The sequence below is a fragment of the Leptonotus elevatus genome, chromosome 3 (genome assembly GCF_054856555.1).
Source record: "Leptonotus elevatus isolate MCC_2025b chromosome 3, RoL_Lele_1.0, whole genome shotgun sequence".
NCBI classification, from domain to species: Eukaryota; Metazoa; Chordata; class Actinopteri; order Syngnathiformes; family Syngnathidae; genus Leptonotus; species Leptonotus elevatus.
Genome location: NC_141241.1, coordinates 19,833,612 through 19,850,344, shown reverse-complemented (window position 1 = coordinate 19,850,344; position 16,733 = coordinate 19,833,612). Strand labels below are relative to the sequence as shown.

Genomic DNA, 16,733 nt, shown 5'->3' with positions numbered 1-16,733 from the left:
ACGGAATGGGATACAAAGACTGTAGACGGACTGTAAGCGTTACCATGATCGCCTGGTGGGGTCCAAACTCTTCCAACTTCTACCTTTGAGGCAAATTCATACCTTCTATACCTTCTAATACCCCTATGGAACAGCTATGCTAATTTCCCCTAGCCTGTCCATGGCGTTTGGCTATTGAGTAATTCAACAAATTATAATAGCTAGGCTGCAAGTAGACGCTTACTATCCATTTCGCTGTAAAAAGAGCTCATCTGTGCCATTTATCAATGGTCATCTCGGCTATGTATGAATGTGCTCCACATTTCACACAGTCGAACTACGATGGTCAAAATAAATAAATAAATAACAATAAAAAAACAGCATTCAAGATTTTCCCCTTATTTTCTCGAATCACTCTGCCTTGGTCAAATGACATAGTAGGGTTTCTTTAATAGTACATTTTAGCTTTGGATTTTGCCACTCATAAGTAGCTGCTTTGTTTATTTCTGTATTTACTTATTTAATTGTTTTCACAAATTTGGAACTCGGTCAAAAGATCTGGCTCTGAAACACCAAAATGTCTTGAAACGGTCTGTCTGATAGTAGGTCATAAATATTGTTAGGACGCTTGTGACTGCACTTTGACAATTGATGACCTCAGAGCCAGTCTAATTACAGCTTAAAAAAAAAAAAAAGCTTATCGAGAAGCTGTCGCAAATACATCAAACACTCCTTTGATTGTTTCCGGTGAAGACAGGCTGCTAAATGCATTTCTATATAATCTGCTTGCTCCTGTGGCTGCTATTTACATCATAATCCCACAAGTGCTATATTGCAGCACAGTTGAGCGGTTCAACAAGAGTTCAGAACAAGAAGGAACACTTACTGACTGATCTTGTGATTTTACTCCTTTTGTTTCCTTTTTCTTTTTTAATAAACCTTTACTGTTCATTTTCCATGCACAATTACTGTAACATGTTCTGAGTCAATTTTGAATATCCTCAGAATAATGGTCTATACCAAATTATGGACTCCAGATATTTTCAAGGTGTATTAATAGTCTGTCTGACATTAATAAGCGGATGATGCATCCTTAATCAATGTTTCGGACAAAAGGGGAAGTGTATTCTTATCTGCTATTTTGCAGGTACAGTGGAACCTCAATTTAACAGACTAATTGGGGCAAGGGCTCGTCCGTTGCATCAAAGTACTTTTTTTTTTCCACAAAAAAACGTGTACACAACTGATGCCAGTAAAAACGCCACCCATTGATACAAATTGGTTGATGACTCCATGGTGGATGCTAAAATAATATAGCCTATATGCTCCATTATGTCTCCCCCTGCTAACATGGCTGCCTCATCTGTCCATACATTGTTTTGTTGGTAAAGTTGCCTCTGCCAACATGGTCGCCACATTGACATACTTTTATTATATATCTTTGTATGACCTCTGTTTCCTGTATTTAGTATGTAAGATCATTCTTGCGCTATTTTGCTCACTTTTCCGAGATTTCACCACGACCCCTCGTTAAGACCAGCAGGTGCCTGTTTCTATGGGAAACTCTTGGCACTGTTTCAAGCTCCACTTTAAACAATTGTTAGAAGTATTCCAAAAATAAAAACATTTGTGGCATTTCCATTTTTAAGATTCCCACCATTGCCACCAATTTCCTTAATCAACACACAGGCAAATCTAAAGTCCAGGGTCAAATTTGAACTGACAATCACATTTTTGTGTATTTTAAGTCACATTTCAGGGTGAACCAATAAACATTTCTGGTGTTTTTAGCGCTGTCAAATTTGACCCGAATAGTGTGCAAGGGTGAAATCATCAGCATAAATATACTGTAGGTTGACTCCAACTATTCCAGCAGTTGACATGGAAAAGTCGAGAGGTGTTACCACACCTGATGATTGTGTGTGTGTAATTGTGGGCATGAGCGTGATGGATGGATGGCATGCATTTACGTACTTTAGTGTGACCGAAAGCCTACAAATGCACCTGTGCGTTAACTGCGTATAGGCTATTCCATAGAATTGAGGTCATTTGTTGGCTGGAACGCTCTCAAAAAAATAAACGGAGATTTCCATCTTCTGTCATCTTTAAATTTTGAAATACACATATTGGACTACTCAAATTTTTTTTATTCATCACTTAAGCAACTTTATTTGTCATTGTTTTATTGTACTGAAACTCCTCATAGCAAGTTATAGAACATTAGTGATTTATTATTATTATTATTATTAGCTTAGATTTAACAAATACATGAAATATAGCCACATGACATTTACACAATGCTAATTACAGAGATACAATAACCCAAAATAAAATAAAATAAATAAATAACATCAAAAAATAATTTAGGTTACAGAGAGATTTTAATCACCCAGGTCATGTAGTATACAGTATACTTAAATACATAGAAAATAAATGTGTGAACTCACTTATGGCCTACCCATTGCATGCAGAGGATGTGAACGATGCAATATATGGACTTGTTGAATATTCTCAAATTTTAGAGGGGGTCATGTGTTAGTTGAGGGAAAATGACTAAAATGTGAATTGAAACTTTATTTGTGTATATATTTTAGGAAATGAGCTCAAAGTATAAATATTCTCAACAAGAATATAAAACAACACTTCTGTTTTTGCTCCCATTTTTAATGACATGAACTTAAAGATCTAAAACTTTTTCCACATACACAATATCACCATTTCTCTCAAAATAATTTCACAAACCAGTCAACAACATGGAAAAAGACGAACACAGGAGAAGTGACAATTGCGGGTGATTCAAGTGCAACACCGCTTGTTGAACGTGGGAATAAAGAAGCAAAATACTTTGCTGCAAAAACATAAGCAAGCTAAGGAGGCTGCGCAAAACGACTACGACGCGGCTATCCGCCATTGTTGTTGACAGGCTGACACGCGAGAATTGCCGCATACATCATCAATCTGCGACAACGCGTCGTCATGGAGCTGCGACCATTACGTCATCGCTCAACAACTCATAAATATTGGTCAGATCCTTTACTTGGATAAAAAATTTGGGTCGTTTTGTATAAAACAACCCATAAAGTTGGGTCAAATTGACCCATAAAGTGGAGCGGTCCATTTTGTATCCATAATTGGGTTATTTTTTTATCCAACTGTTTTTAGAGTGTACAGTTCATATACAGACTACAGTTCTTATTGATGTGACCTACAGCTAATACCTATACAAAATTTGATTTCTTTATGTTCTTTTTCATTTCATTTTTTTATTCAAAACACATTTAAAAAATATATTTCGGGGGGCTCCATTCATTCCATTAGTCAAGGAACAAATTCAACTCGATAGTCAATGTAAGCACATCTGTCGCATCCGAACGCGGCGAAATGCACTTGTGTGTTATCTGTGTGTACGCGCGTCTGCGAGGGGTGATGAGGTTTATATGTGTGTGTGTAGGAAAATGTGAACGAGCGCAAGAAGGCGGGGCGAGCGAGGAGAAGCATGACCTACATTTGGCAAAGCTCATCGTATGAGCATGAAACTGCCTAACATCACCCCAGAGCTTCTCAGCATGGAGCCACGTGATTGGCTGCTTTCAGCTCCAGCCTGACAACAGCACTGGCATCACCCAGGGGGGTGGGGGCAGGGGGGTAAAGATGTGGATATGGGGCGGAGGCACATACATAAAAAAAATAAAAAATAGAGAAAAAAAGGACAAGGTCAGGGTGACACTTGTGTGTAAACATTTTGTATTGTTGACATTTGATTCCCACATTGCGAGTGGCAAGCAATGGAATTTTGGTCAAGGTTATCAAGTGGTAAAGATAAGATAAGGAAGGAATCGTCTTGTAAGCAAAGGATGTGTTTGTCACGTCAAGTATAGTTTTCTTGTGTGTAATACTTCTGATTAGTAGTATTGTGATGGTTTTGGAGGGAGGGGTCTGCAAAGGAGTGACTGATGGATGCTGACTTTGGTGTAGCAAACAGTCACAATACAGAGCCAATTTGTATCACAACACCTCTGCAGCTGGCAAAGACACAAGTGGGCACACGCACACACACACACACGAACACTTTGACAATGTGCCTCCGCCTTTCTCGTTCCCAGAGATCCCCAGGCACAAGGCATTGTGGGATTCTCTCTGGCAAGGCTCGGGCTCTTCACAGCTTTAATCTTTAAGTTGTTTCCATAGAAACGATATGTTCACTCACGAACTGTCAGATGGCTTCTAAAGCAAGACGTATGCAAGGGAATGTCCTCAGTGAACACCCGCCCTTGTCCAAGCCAATAATAAAGAGAACATCTCAGTCACGGTACAGACGCATTGATCTCGATTATAAATAATAAGGAGTAAGTATTGAGCACGCGGCACGCAGTACTTCAATTATTAATTTCCTTATTCCTGGAGTCAGATTTTTTTCCCCTGCCGCAATCCAAGCTAATTTATATGCTGTGCATTTTCTGGTTTGTTGAGGACTCTTGGAGCCCTGCTAGGGTTATCTAAGGTAGCCCCCACCCTCTGCATCGCATCAAGCGTACAGTGAACCCCCACTATGTCGCGGTTCATCATTTGCGTCCCTGCTTTCTTGCACATTTTTTTCTTTTTTTGCAAACGTTGTATTTACACTATAAAGACAAGCCCTAATTTAGACTTGCATGCCATCAGTTGCCTTTCTTTTCCTATCTGAACAAGATGACCTGGAAGAACAATAAGAGTTGTTGTTTTTTTTACTTTGAAAAGTGCTTAGGAAAGAAAGCTTGTTGATCCTTCATGGCAGCAATATTTAAAGCAACAGGCCACCGATGAAGACTACCGACTCCACACAAAGAAACTCGAATTACAGAAGTTAAAGAAAATAAAATACCTAGGGTGAAAAAGTGACATAGCAAACATAATAAATAAAATAATCAATTCAAAAACACATGGAAACTATAAAATGCGATATAGTTACATGTCATATGGATAAAAATACATCATAACACATGGTGAATAAAAGGTTCCTAAAAGGCTAAAAACAGGTGCAGAGCAGTGTTAATTTTGACAAGAAATTTTAATTTAGCTTTAGTTGTAGTCTTTTAACCAAAATTAATTAGAGTTTTAGTCATAATTGAATCATCCGCTTGTATTTTAGTTTTAATCCGATATTAGTTGATGAAAAATAAAGAGCAATTTTTAACACGCAAGACACATTTAACACAACGGTGTCTTTATTAAACTTTGTTTAACTTTGTTTCAATGGAACATGTTGAACTGACAATAATATGCCGTCTTAAAGCTTAGTTTTCACCTAAATAAAAAAAGTGCATATTTGCCCAAGATTAATATTACAGCTGCCCAATTAATATAAACATGTTTGAACATTAAATAAAGTGCCGTGAACAGTTTATTTTCTCCCACCTGCATTCCATTCCTTCTTCTGATTGGATTTTGTGAATTTTTGTTACTGTGTTGTTTTCTTTTTGTCATTGACAAAATTGTCAGTCAATTTTGGTTCGTCATTGTCTCAATGAATGGCTTCTATTTTAGTTTTTGTTTCATTTTCATCAGAATTTCTTTTTTCGTGACAAAAAAAGATGACTAACATTTTCCGTCGATGAAATGATCACTGTTGCAGCGATCTTGTGCATCTCCCTCCCTAACTTTTTAAATGATGGGAGTGGAATGAATGAGACAAGTTTTATTGTTGCAGAGATAGAAAATTTAAAATGGAAACCACCCAAAAAAGTTTGGGAACAAAGATATTAGATAATATAAAAGCTCGAAGTGCGGGTGGTGGTACGCATGGTGAGCAGGGAGCGAAAATGATGTTAGACATCCTAATTGTTATCTTAGTAGCCATTAATTTAGGCCATAAGAACATAAAATGTCAACCTCACATTTAAGACTATTGGGGCAGTGAATTAACACATCAACATAAGTTTCGCCTTTTGAGTGATTCTCACTGTTGGCGACAACCTGAACAAAATAAATACAAGCGTGCGAATACAAAAAGTGTAGATTCTGAATTGCAATACAAGATCCATTTAATACTATTTTTATTAACTCACACATAGAGTTCACGCACACACGTGTACACACACACAGTGACCAGCAGTATGAGTCTTCCCCCAAAGACAAGCACGAGTCACTCATTCGATGCCAATGTGCCCGTTTCCATGGAGACACGCAGTTAAAAATAACATAGGCGATGGCTTGTTTTGTTCCATTCCCGCAACACAGCTGATACAGTGTCAAACACACGCAATATATCATAACTTATATAGCCCAATTTTACCCCATTTGCTCACCACTGCTCTGAGACACTGTAACATGCTTCAGTGCGACAGTTTTGTTTATCAACAGACTTCAAATGGACTCACTCAGGAGTTAGCTATTTAAAATCTGTGCATGAAGAAAGTCAAATTTGCATTTTTTTTCATCCTTATGGGAAAAGAGAGAGAGGGTTTTTTTCTTAAGTGGATGACCAGGCATTGGCCGCTATGTGTTTCCCCACTTTTACTAATCCACGGCACATTTGGAAAAAAAAAATCACGGCACACTACCAAACAAAAATGTCACCCCAAAAAAGTATATCAAGTGAAATAATTAGCTATTATGTTGTATGAATGGCAACACGTCTCTTCTGCCAGATAGTGAAAACATGTATTTGTTCAGTCTGTCAATACACTACATTGATGGCACCAATAGATGAACATAACTACTACATCATTTGAAACGGGATAATTTCCCAGGGAAACGCCTGAAAATGTATGGTTTGCTAATTCTGTGAATAGAGGCGATATTTTGAAAACCACATTTGTCTCAAACGATCTTTGTGGTAACCCTGCTGATATGAATGGCCACATATCCAAATAGGAGTAAGCTGTTGGCCAGCTAGAAGAGAGCAGAATAGATTAGAGAAAAAATTCCCTCTAGTTTACACACGGCTACTGCTCTTTAGGAACACTGTTGAGTTGCGGAACAGCTCGAACGTTGAAATATCACACAACAGAAAATATTCAAACATTTAGTTCCTTCTGCCGCTTTAATAAACAAATTTGAATTTGTGGAAAGGAAAGACATTTTTGAATTTAAGATATACTATTTAAAACATGATACGGTAATTTTTTTCCATTTTAATCTAGCTGTTGGGTTTATTTTCCACTATTTACAATTGTTACAGCAAAATACAAATTGAGATTGAGAATGACAATTTCATGGAAGAAAGGCAGTCCGTTGTTGCTCTTTTTACATTGTATTCACACTACACTCTGGTAGTAATCATAAATCTACCCAGAATGTCATTAAAAAAAAAGATTTAAAAAAAAAGATAACTTATTCTCAAGTTTTTGTAGTGGTTTATCATACAGTATGTGTCGTATTAATATGATAATAATTGTATTAATACCTTTTACTTTATTCTATTCTTTATTCCAGACCCAGGGAGGTCCATATCAAACAAACAACAACAAAAATGTGTTCATTATTTTATATACATTATTAGCAGCCCTATTCATTTTTCATAAAACTTTATCCTTAATAGGTGTAATATGTTGTCTCACTAGGGGGCAGTAGCCTACAAGGTTTTTCAGGTGTGGAAGCAGGGTATCCCTCAAACATCTAAACTGTGGTTATTTTGTTGATCATTTCCCCATCTTGCCAAACTCGTTGTGATGTAACAGTGATTAAAAAAAAAAAAAGGCTTATGGTGGACACTGTGATTCACCCCTTCGAACAAACACAGACAGGCCATAAACATGAATCTGAATGAGCGTTTCAGTCGCGCACACTTGTTATGCCAGAAATTATTTGCAGGTTGGAGGGGTTGTGGAAGGGGGCCACGAGACAATAGTGCAGGTGTGCAGCACAGAAAAAGGGATGGGTAGGGAGAAATGGATACACAGAAACATTATGAATATGGATGCAGAGAAGTACAAAGGAGCATCAGGGCCACACGGAAAGGAGAAAAAAAAATCATGAGATTAAAGTTGAAATTTAACGAGGGGGAGACATCGAATTAAAGAGGATATATAATGATTTTTTCCCCCCATTCATGTTTCACAATGATGTCACGCATAATTTCTCGACAACCACGTTGAGGTCGTTTGGCCAAGGCATGAACGATTGAGAAAACGGGGAAAATGGCTTGAATGATGATTTTATTCTTTTTTTCTACCGTAGTTTGAACATGTTAGTCGGAAAGAAGATGTTGGCTAAAGTACATGGAAGGGAGACGGAATGCTGGCCATATGTTTAAAAATAGATGTGGTGGAAATTCAGACATATTAAATATGATCATGGAGGGACTGGCTAATTAATTGTCTTTTCTGTTGCTTGGATTAATGGTACAAACATTCTTTTTTGATGGCGATAACAAGCTGTAGCGCTTAAATTAGCAAGCAGTCTAGCCGTTCTGTTTTACTAAATGAATCAAAGACAACCCAAACAAACATTTGATGTCGGACAGTCGGTTGTTAAATGTCTTCCAAGTTTTTGTCATCATTTCATTTTAGGTCAGCAGTAAGCAGCACTTGTCTTTTGCCAGCCAGCCGGCCGCGACTGCGCCTCCCCCCGCACCCCCCCCCCCCCACACACACACACACTTTTGTTTACAAACATTGTGAAACATCTTACAGTATATCATTGTTCTCTATTGTTGTACCTGCCCACCCATCACACGCGTAAATCTTTGGTGAATGCCTATTTCTGAAAATGTGCCTGTAAGCAATATGTTCTGAATTTTGTGACAATATAAAGTAGGTTGGGTGGAGATCCGCCATTTTCAAGCAACGGACTCCCCTCAATTTATTTTCTTCACTTCACTTCCCCTCACACAATGACGGCTTTATTCTTCAATGAGAATATAGATGTCTCGAAGCACCACCTGTTTACTCGAAAATCTACTTTTTTTCCTCCTAACGTTACTAGAGTTTGGTTTCTACTTTTTTCCCTTTTCAGAATGGACCTGATATGTTTATTTTTATGGTTCATTTAATTCATCAAGCAATTCTAGACATGCAAAGGAGGTGTGCTAAACCTGATTTAGTGGTAATTGTGTAGTCCTAAACTCACTGGTTAAAAAAAAACATGCAATGTGGTTGTTGACACTTTGCTACAGTGTAGTAAGTAAACAGCGTGCTTTGTGTGCAATGTGAAGTTTCTGTTCCCTCAAAACATAGCCATTAATGTTGAAACCGCTGGACACTAAAGTGATTATTAGCCATTTTAGCCATTAGCAATTATCCATTTTGCGTCCCCATGGCATGTGACTCATAAGTGTTACAAAGTGTGACTAGGGAGAAGGATGCTGAATTTGATGTCAACAATCAATAGAATACCTCAACACACAGTCACTAATGTCCCAACCACTGGCAACAAAAGTGACTACACCACTAAGTGAAAATATCTACATTGGGCCCAATTAGCCATTTTCTGTCCCCCATGTCATGTAACTAATTAGTGTCACAACGTTTCAGGTGTGAAGGCAGTAATTGAACACATAAACATTAACATCCAAACCAAAATGTCCAAATTGAATGCAATTAGCTATTTTCACTCCCCCTGTTATGTGACTCATAGGTGTTAAAAGGTCTTAGGTGTGAAGAGGGAGCAGATGTGTTAAATTGGGTGTGATTGGTCAACAAAATGACTCAACACAGCCATTAATGTTCCCCCCAAAAATTTGAGTGAACATTTCCAAATTGGGCCCAGTTGAATGCATATGTAAATGCCAAACAGCTGTTTTTAAGATGGCGTATCACTAAAAACAAAATAAACGTTGTTATTTTTTTAACCACATTAATCATGTCTAGAAGTCCCAAGTCAGCAGGTCTGAAATGATCGTTATATGATAATATTTGTGGAGATTTATAGACATAAAGTTTATCATATTGATATTTATTTATTTGTTCTCAACCTAAATAATGACTAATGAACATCTCCAACAAGTGGCTCTCATGTTCATAAAGGTTGATGACCCCTCGTCTAGACTGTCATTCTTATTTTATGTTATCTTCATTGTAAAAACAAAAAGAAAAAAAGAAGTATTTTTCTATTTATTTTTTTTTATTTGATTTATCTCAGCAATCTGTGGTGGAAAACTCAAAGTTCCGCAAATTAACTGCCAACAGCACAAAATGCACTCCAAAATCAGTGACAGCCAGAGCTCCAGATTACAGAAGATTACGGGCAGGGTCGTTTTTCCTTCTCTGCTTGTGAAAGATGTCTTCTTTTTCACATCACTGAGATCCGAATGGCCTTGTGTTGGAATGGCTGATGGGTTTTACAACAACGAAAGTGAGTGGCTGTTTCACACACGAACATACTTCGACTGTCACTTACCGCATACAGGCATGCGATACACTTTCGCAGCATGTGGCGGATTAATGCATTAATACTTTGTAGCTAGGAGTACCCTCCGCCCCGCCACCCCCTTCCACATATTACAGCATCATGAGGAGATTACGGTCAGGGACAGGCCATGCCCAGGCGGGACCCTACCATTGCATTCAAATGATGAGGGGGGTGCTTCACTTGAAAAACAGCTCCAAGCGAAGCATCTGTGATGGAATATCGTTCCTTTTAAGTACAAAGTCATTTTTGGCAAAACAAAATGATTTCCACTTCTCCACTGGATAAAGCAAGCAGAACTATTTTCAGGCCATTGTTGGGCCATCTGATGAGGGAGGGGAAAGAGGGGACAGCAGGTGGGCGGGTGAGGAGGTGGAGTGGGAGGTTGTGTGACTACAGATGTTGCCCGTCTAAATGTTTCGTTTTACACAGAAATATTTTTAGCTGAGTTTGCGAGAGACACTCGAGAGCCGCAACATACAAGAGAAAGGGATGAGTGGCAAAGAAAGAAAGAAAACAGGGAAAAGGGGGAAGCAGTGAACAGCTGCTAATCATGGCTTTGGTTTGTCTCGGGATTGGATGTGCACCCGTGCCATCGAAAGGTAGGGTTAAAAATGACTTATTCAATAACTCGTATAAAAATATCATTTGAGTCTGTTTCCTGGAATAGGAATGTGAATCAGTGGAAGGAAATGTTCTGTCATCAAATCTGGTTTAAAATTGAATGTAGTAATTTGACGGCAACAGTCTTAAGCTTACTTAAAACTTAAAACTACTACATTAAAGTCATTCTGTGACCCTGAAACTTGTGGACTTTTCCCTATGTGACCAAAATAAGCAAAAAATGTAATGTTTTAAAATGTCATTCTTTTGTATGGTTACTACCAAGTTTGTCTACATTGAGGCTGTTGCAGGTCAAAATTGACACGTGTTTACAAAATGGATTGAAAATTTACCAGTTTGTGCTCAATCAAGAAAAATAGTAATAAGCATAATCTTGAAAATGTAAAACTATGCATAGCATAAATGTGTGTGTTTCTATGGCACAGGTGTGAAACAGTCCAGAGATGGATCTGTGGCGAGTTCACCACATTTTCACAGGTTCCTGCAGAAACATGCACCTGTCTTTGAAGGGTCATGGGGAAATCTTGACACAAAAAAAAGTAAAACAGCATGGATACACAGCAAAATCGCCAGTGTTAGATTTAACACTGAGAGTGTTAAATCTAACACTAGAAAAGTGTTTATGTGTCCACACCAAAGAGTGTATATCGTACCCTTTTCAAAGTGCTACTTTTTTCACCCTTTACCGGTGCTACTCCAACCCTGTTTGGTGTTAAAATCACTGTTCAATCACTGTTTAACACTATGTAGTGTTAAAAGTACTCTACACTAGTGTTAGTGTTAAACATTTAATTCTGCCAAACAACACTTAACTTCGGTGTTTAAACACTTACTGTATGATTGTATTGCACTGGTGTCAGTGTTAAAAATTTACTCAGACTACACTTTACTCTAGTAAGTGGTCTTTTATTTATATAACATTTTTCCTAATTACAAGACCCTCAAAGTGCTTTACATCTTGACTACTGATGGCACGGAATCAGGAGCAACTGGGGGTTCAATATCTTACCCAAGGATACTTTGACATAGTCACACTGGCCTGGGATTGAATCCACGCTCTCTGGGTTGTGAGATGACCACTCTACCACTGAACCACATTGCCCCAACAACTAGATGTATCGCTATCAAAATGTCAACAGTGCGCTGGAAATTTGGAAAGTCTCCACCGGAAATGAGGGTGTGCTCAATTTAACACTCAAGGTAGTGCTATTTAGGTTATACCCCAAAATCCATCCCAACACTCAAAGAAATTTACTCTGACAGTGTAACTTTTTATCCTAACAATGTTAAACTAACACTACTTACTGCATATTTGATCGAACAGGCATGTACACTGGAAATGTAATACTGACAGATTTGCTGTGTACTAAAACATGAGAAACTCAAACTTTAAATACATTTGAAAAACATCTGTAATACCTCGGCATTTATTCGTAGGATCTTCTTGAACCGGGTCCAAATTGACCAAACTATGCGTAAGGGTTAAACACAGCATTGATTGTCTTCGTGCAACAGGTGCGACACAGTTTGGAACAAGCAGCCATCAGAAGCAATCAAGATCACCGAGACACACTATGATGTGATTGATCTTCAACTTTTGTTCTCGTCTTCACAAGAAGTGCCCAACTGGTCCTTCCAATAAACTTGTGACCACAACTTTATGTAACAGAAATCTATGACAAGGTTTTGCACTTTGCGCTATAGAGCGTTGCTTGACCCAGATACACACTAATACGTCCTCGCTTAATGACTTCTATTCACCATCATCTTGACTTGTCTCAATCCAACTCAGTACATGCTTCTATTTATATGCTGGCGATGACTCACAGGTCTTTTTCTTGTCAGACAACAGCACAACTCTCTAAAGCACAATCCTGTTTTACAGATGTTAAAAATCAGTGCAATGAAGACCGGGAAAAGGATATCAGATCATAAGTAACATTTTATGCTGCCAAAGGTTTGCAAATGAGTTTTGAAAATCACCCAACAACTTGTGCATCTATTGTGACATGACATGAGGCAGAGTAATTGTGGGCATGTGTAATTGTGATGCAGAGTATGCTAACTCGTGCTCCCATTTAATCATCACAGATGGCCCTAGATGATCCTATAATGCGGTCGTGTGCGCCTTTAGACCAAATGTTACACATGCACTGGGGTGAAGTCAATGTTGGCTGCTGCGGTCTCACATCAACCTGACTGATCTGCTGCCATGACACACTTCGGAAGCGAAATGGTACACAACTTGACGTCTATGAGAACAGCCGGTCAAGTTTGATGTTAAAATGACACAGAATCATGACATCTGCTTGGCATTTGAGACAAAGGGCTTGGACCACATGAGTCTATAGCGAGTGCAGTTGTTTGTATGTGTCCACATTATGGACATACTTCCTTCACACCAATTACAACTTTCTTATTAGTTAGGGTTGTGGTGCCATCCTGGTGTTACAGAAAGAGCCCCCAAAAATTTGGTACAAAGAGATTAAATGTTCAATGAATCACTAAGGATAGGTTCCATTGGCGGGGTTGAGACAACACAAATTGAATTGAAATGTTTGTTGTCACATATGCAAAGAATGGGCCAATGAAAAATGCACCTCTGGCAACTCAGTTTACGTATGCCAGAATTGTTCTTCAGACAAGAGAGTCTGAAGAGTGAGGAAATTAATTATTTTATTAGTTGCAAAATGCAATGTGACATCTTACCCCATATAGTGTGACAACTTACCCGTTGGTTGGTGAGGCAACATGTCACATGTTCACTCCCTCTATTTGATGGCTTATAACTGTGCACTGACACAAAGTATGAAAATGACATGAATAACAACATATTAGTACATAATATTAGTTTTCTTGCGATATTGAGAGATCGTCTTAGCAATTGTGATTATCTATTCAATGAAAAGTGTACTCATTAAATTAGAAGCTAATAAAATAATAATATATTGCCCTAATGTTTTAAACAAAGCACATTCAATAAAATAATAAATTAAGTTCAAAACCTTTATTTATTTATTTATTTTTAGGGGTCTGAACTCATTTTAGTTCAAATTACCTTTACTTCTAGCTTAAGTATTTGCTGTACAAATCCACATTTTCTTTTGGGGCTTCTGTATCTTAAACTGGAAAGAGATTATTCCCAGTATAGAAAGTCTTCCCTGATAAGTCCTCTTCTGAATTAATGTTTTGAGTCTTTTTAACGGGAGAATTATCTTTCCACAGACACCGACAGTAAATGCAAGTTAACTTTGTCACCTTTTTTTTTTTTCCCGTGATGGGATTTACTTTTACTTGATTGTTGATGGCTCTGACAACATGATGCAGATGAATCTTTGAGTAGCATGAGGAGATATATCTTCTAAAATTAAAAGTATTTTTCTTAGTAATGAAATGTACATGGAGTAGTGCTTCTCAAAGACTTATTGGTACAACCACGTGCCGTACACGGTGGCATTTTTGCTGTAGAGGCAGAAGATAACATGAAAGTGCCACTGAGAAATCAATGTATTCAAGTTAGCCGGCTTTGTGAATGACAACATAAGATGGCCGCCACTGGCTTCACTTGCCCCAAAGGCGAGTAAGCGCCATTGACCAAGTCCGTGTTACGTGAGCCTGTGTGCTCTTGTTTACCCTCTGCTCTCAAGTTGCTCACAGCTTTTCTTTATGTTTCCCGACCTCTTTTGTCTGATTTTTCAGCGGTGTCAAACTTGGATATAGAGAGCAAGCTGTCAGTTCACTATCAGGCCCCATGGCACCAACAACACAACGTGTTCCATCCGTGCACCCGACCACCATGTCTGGAAGAACTGCACAAAAACGCTCAGCTCAGCCTCCGAGCCCTGCACAGAGGTGACAACTATTGTGGCCTGGATTTCCGTTAGGGCCATTTGGATGCACATTTTCACACGGCCATGTTTATTATTTTCAGACGAAAAGCAGAACGAGCGGCCCGCCAGTCGGGAGAAGAACAGGGTGATTATCTCCATCTCAACGGTGCCCCCTTTACCCACCTTCCCATCACCACATTCCATCAGGCGGCAACAGAGGAGTCGGCTGGCACGAGCGGTAAGCAGGACGCAGCTATCGCGAGAGCATGGGGGGGAATGGGCAGGACATTGTTCACCTGGTAAACTTTATTGCCGATAGTTAGTAGACAAACAAGAAAGGAAACATAGTAATAATGACAACAGGTCGAAATTCGATTTTACATTTTGTACTACTTTCTAACTATAATTAAACTGACCCAAAATCTTATTGTGGTGTTGCCATGCAGCAAGAGAGAGAAGAGCGAGAGCGAGAGTTAGACTGTCAACCCAGGAAGGTAAAAATAAAAATAAAAATCACTTGCTGTATGTGTTTACACTATCCCATCATGTACTGTAAAAACTGTCGTTCCATACATTCCATATTCCTGGCCTTTTGACATTGGCCCGTTGACCTGTCCCAACTCCTGACCACCCCTGGCTACCATGTAGATTTGCCATTGATGTTGATCGGTGCACTTTGCTGTCTTGTAAATCAATTAACTCATTTCCTCCCCAAAAACTTATAAATACGTTGTATTTTAAATGTTTTAAGTGTCCCAAAGACGTATTTATACGTTTTCTATGGTTGTTGTTTTTTGCTAGAGCATACAGAATGCTTTGATGCACCCTCTCAACTGCAGAGAACGGGTGAATCAATGGTATTAATTACAAAAACACCCATCAGGTGGCAGCAGAATATAAGAGATCAACCAGGGCCGTGTTGCAAACAAGCTGATTTCCCCACAGTTTTAAATAGATTTGTGAATAATGATGAAACTTTGCTATATTCTAATGCTAATTGCTGCAAAACGGAAACAGATACAAAGATACTTTTTTTCCTGATGAAAGAAGAGACTCTAATCTTTCTTTTGGTAGGTTCCATGTTTTTATAGCAAAATAACACAATATTCTGTGGGCCTTGCAAAATCTGTCAAAATCCAGTAAAACAGCCGGGAGCAAAGGGGGTTGCATCTAGTGACAAGGGCTGGGAGTGAATGAGTTAATGGGCCGTTGCCTCTAAATTGTGGGTCGGTCTCTTGGGGTAAAATGGAGTAATAATAATAATAATTGAATAGCACGGCATTTGCCCCAAAAGATGCCAGCCTAGGCCTTGCATGCCAGATGGCCAATCCAGCCTCGGTTCCATTGTTATCATGTAATCGTGATTTTATTGGTTAATGTAACTCATGACAATTCTTCATCATACTTTCACTTCTTTATGTTTGACGAATAATCTTTCCAGCCACACTAACTCCCTCTGCTATTTCTGTTTTGCTATTTTAAGGAGAGGACAGTGAGAGAAACGGAAATCCAAACCGTTCAGAGAAAAGTAAGAATGAGAAGCGAGAACATTTTTCAGATCTTTGTCCACTCACAGATATTTAAAGTATATCATCAATTCATGTGGTAAGTTTGTGCACGATTTTGACTGCTATTATTGTGTTTTCCACCTCTGTAGGAGAGACCAGGGCGAGAGGCGGATATTCAGACGATACAAAAAAAGGTATGGAAGATTCTGAATAGATGCACTTCAAAGACTTAAACAGTGAGCCATGTTTATTCTCTGAAGGATAAAAGAAAGGAATCTAAATGAGGATTTTGGTCATAATAAGGACAAAAGTTATACAAGAAAATAGGACACATAAGGACCTTGAATGTAATTTAAGAAAATGTTTTGCTCCGCTGTTTCTAATGGAATGAAACTCATTAATTCATCCTTTTATTTTTATTCTTCTTCATAACATCTTTTGTCTTTTCTTTTTTTTTGCACCATTT

The 16,733-nt window shown here is 38.5% G+C and overlaps 1 protein-coding gene across 6 annotated transcripts in view; it reads left to right on the top strand.

The window, feature by feature from the left end:
* The window catches only part of nhsb (Nance-Horan syndrome b (congenital cataracts and dental anomalies)), a 56,669-nt gene that overhangs the window by 26,943 nt on the left and 12,993 nt on the right, over nucleotides 1–16,733 (top strand). For 3 of the 6 annotated variants that reach the window (XM_086070684.1, XM_086070680.1, XM_086070682.1), the window contains exons 2-6: nucleotides 14,629–14,781; nucleotides 14,861–14,997; nucleotides 15,206–15,253; nucleotides 16,243–16,287; nucleotides 16,417–16,461. In XM_086070684.1, the coding sequence (XP_085926810.1) occupies nucleotides 14,629–14,781; nucleotides 14,861–14,997; nucleotides 15,206–15,253; nucleotides 16,243–16,287; nucleotides 16,417–16,461 (428 nt within the window). Of the gene's footprint in view, nucleotides 1–10,699; nucleotides 10,908–14,628; nucleotides 14,782–14,860; nucleotides 14,998–15,205; nucleotides 15,254–16,242; nucleotides 16,288–16,416; nucleotides 16,462–16,733 lie in introns of those variants that run through there. The other 3 variants (XM_086070685.1, XM_086070681.1, XM_086070683.1) reach the window with 3 other exon arrangements.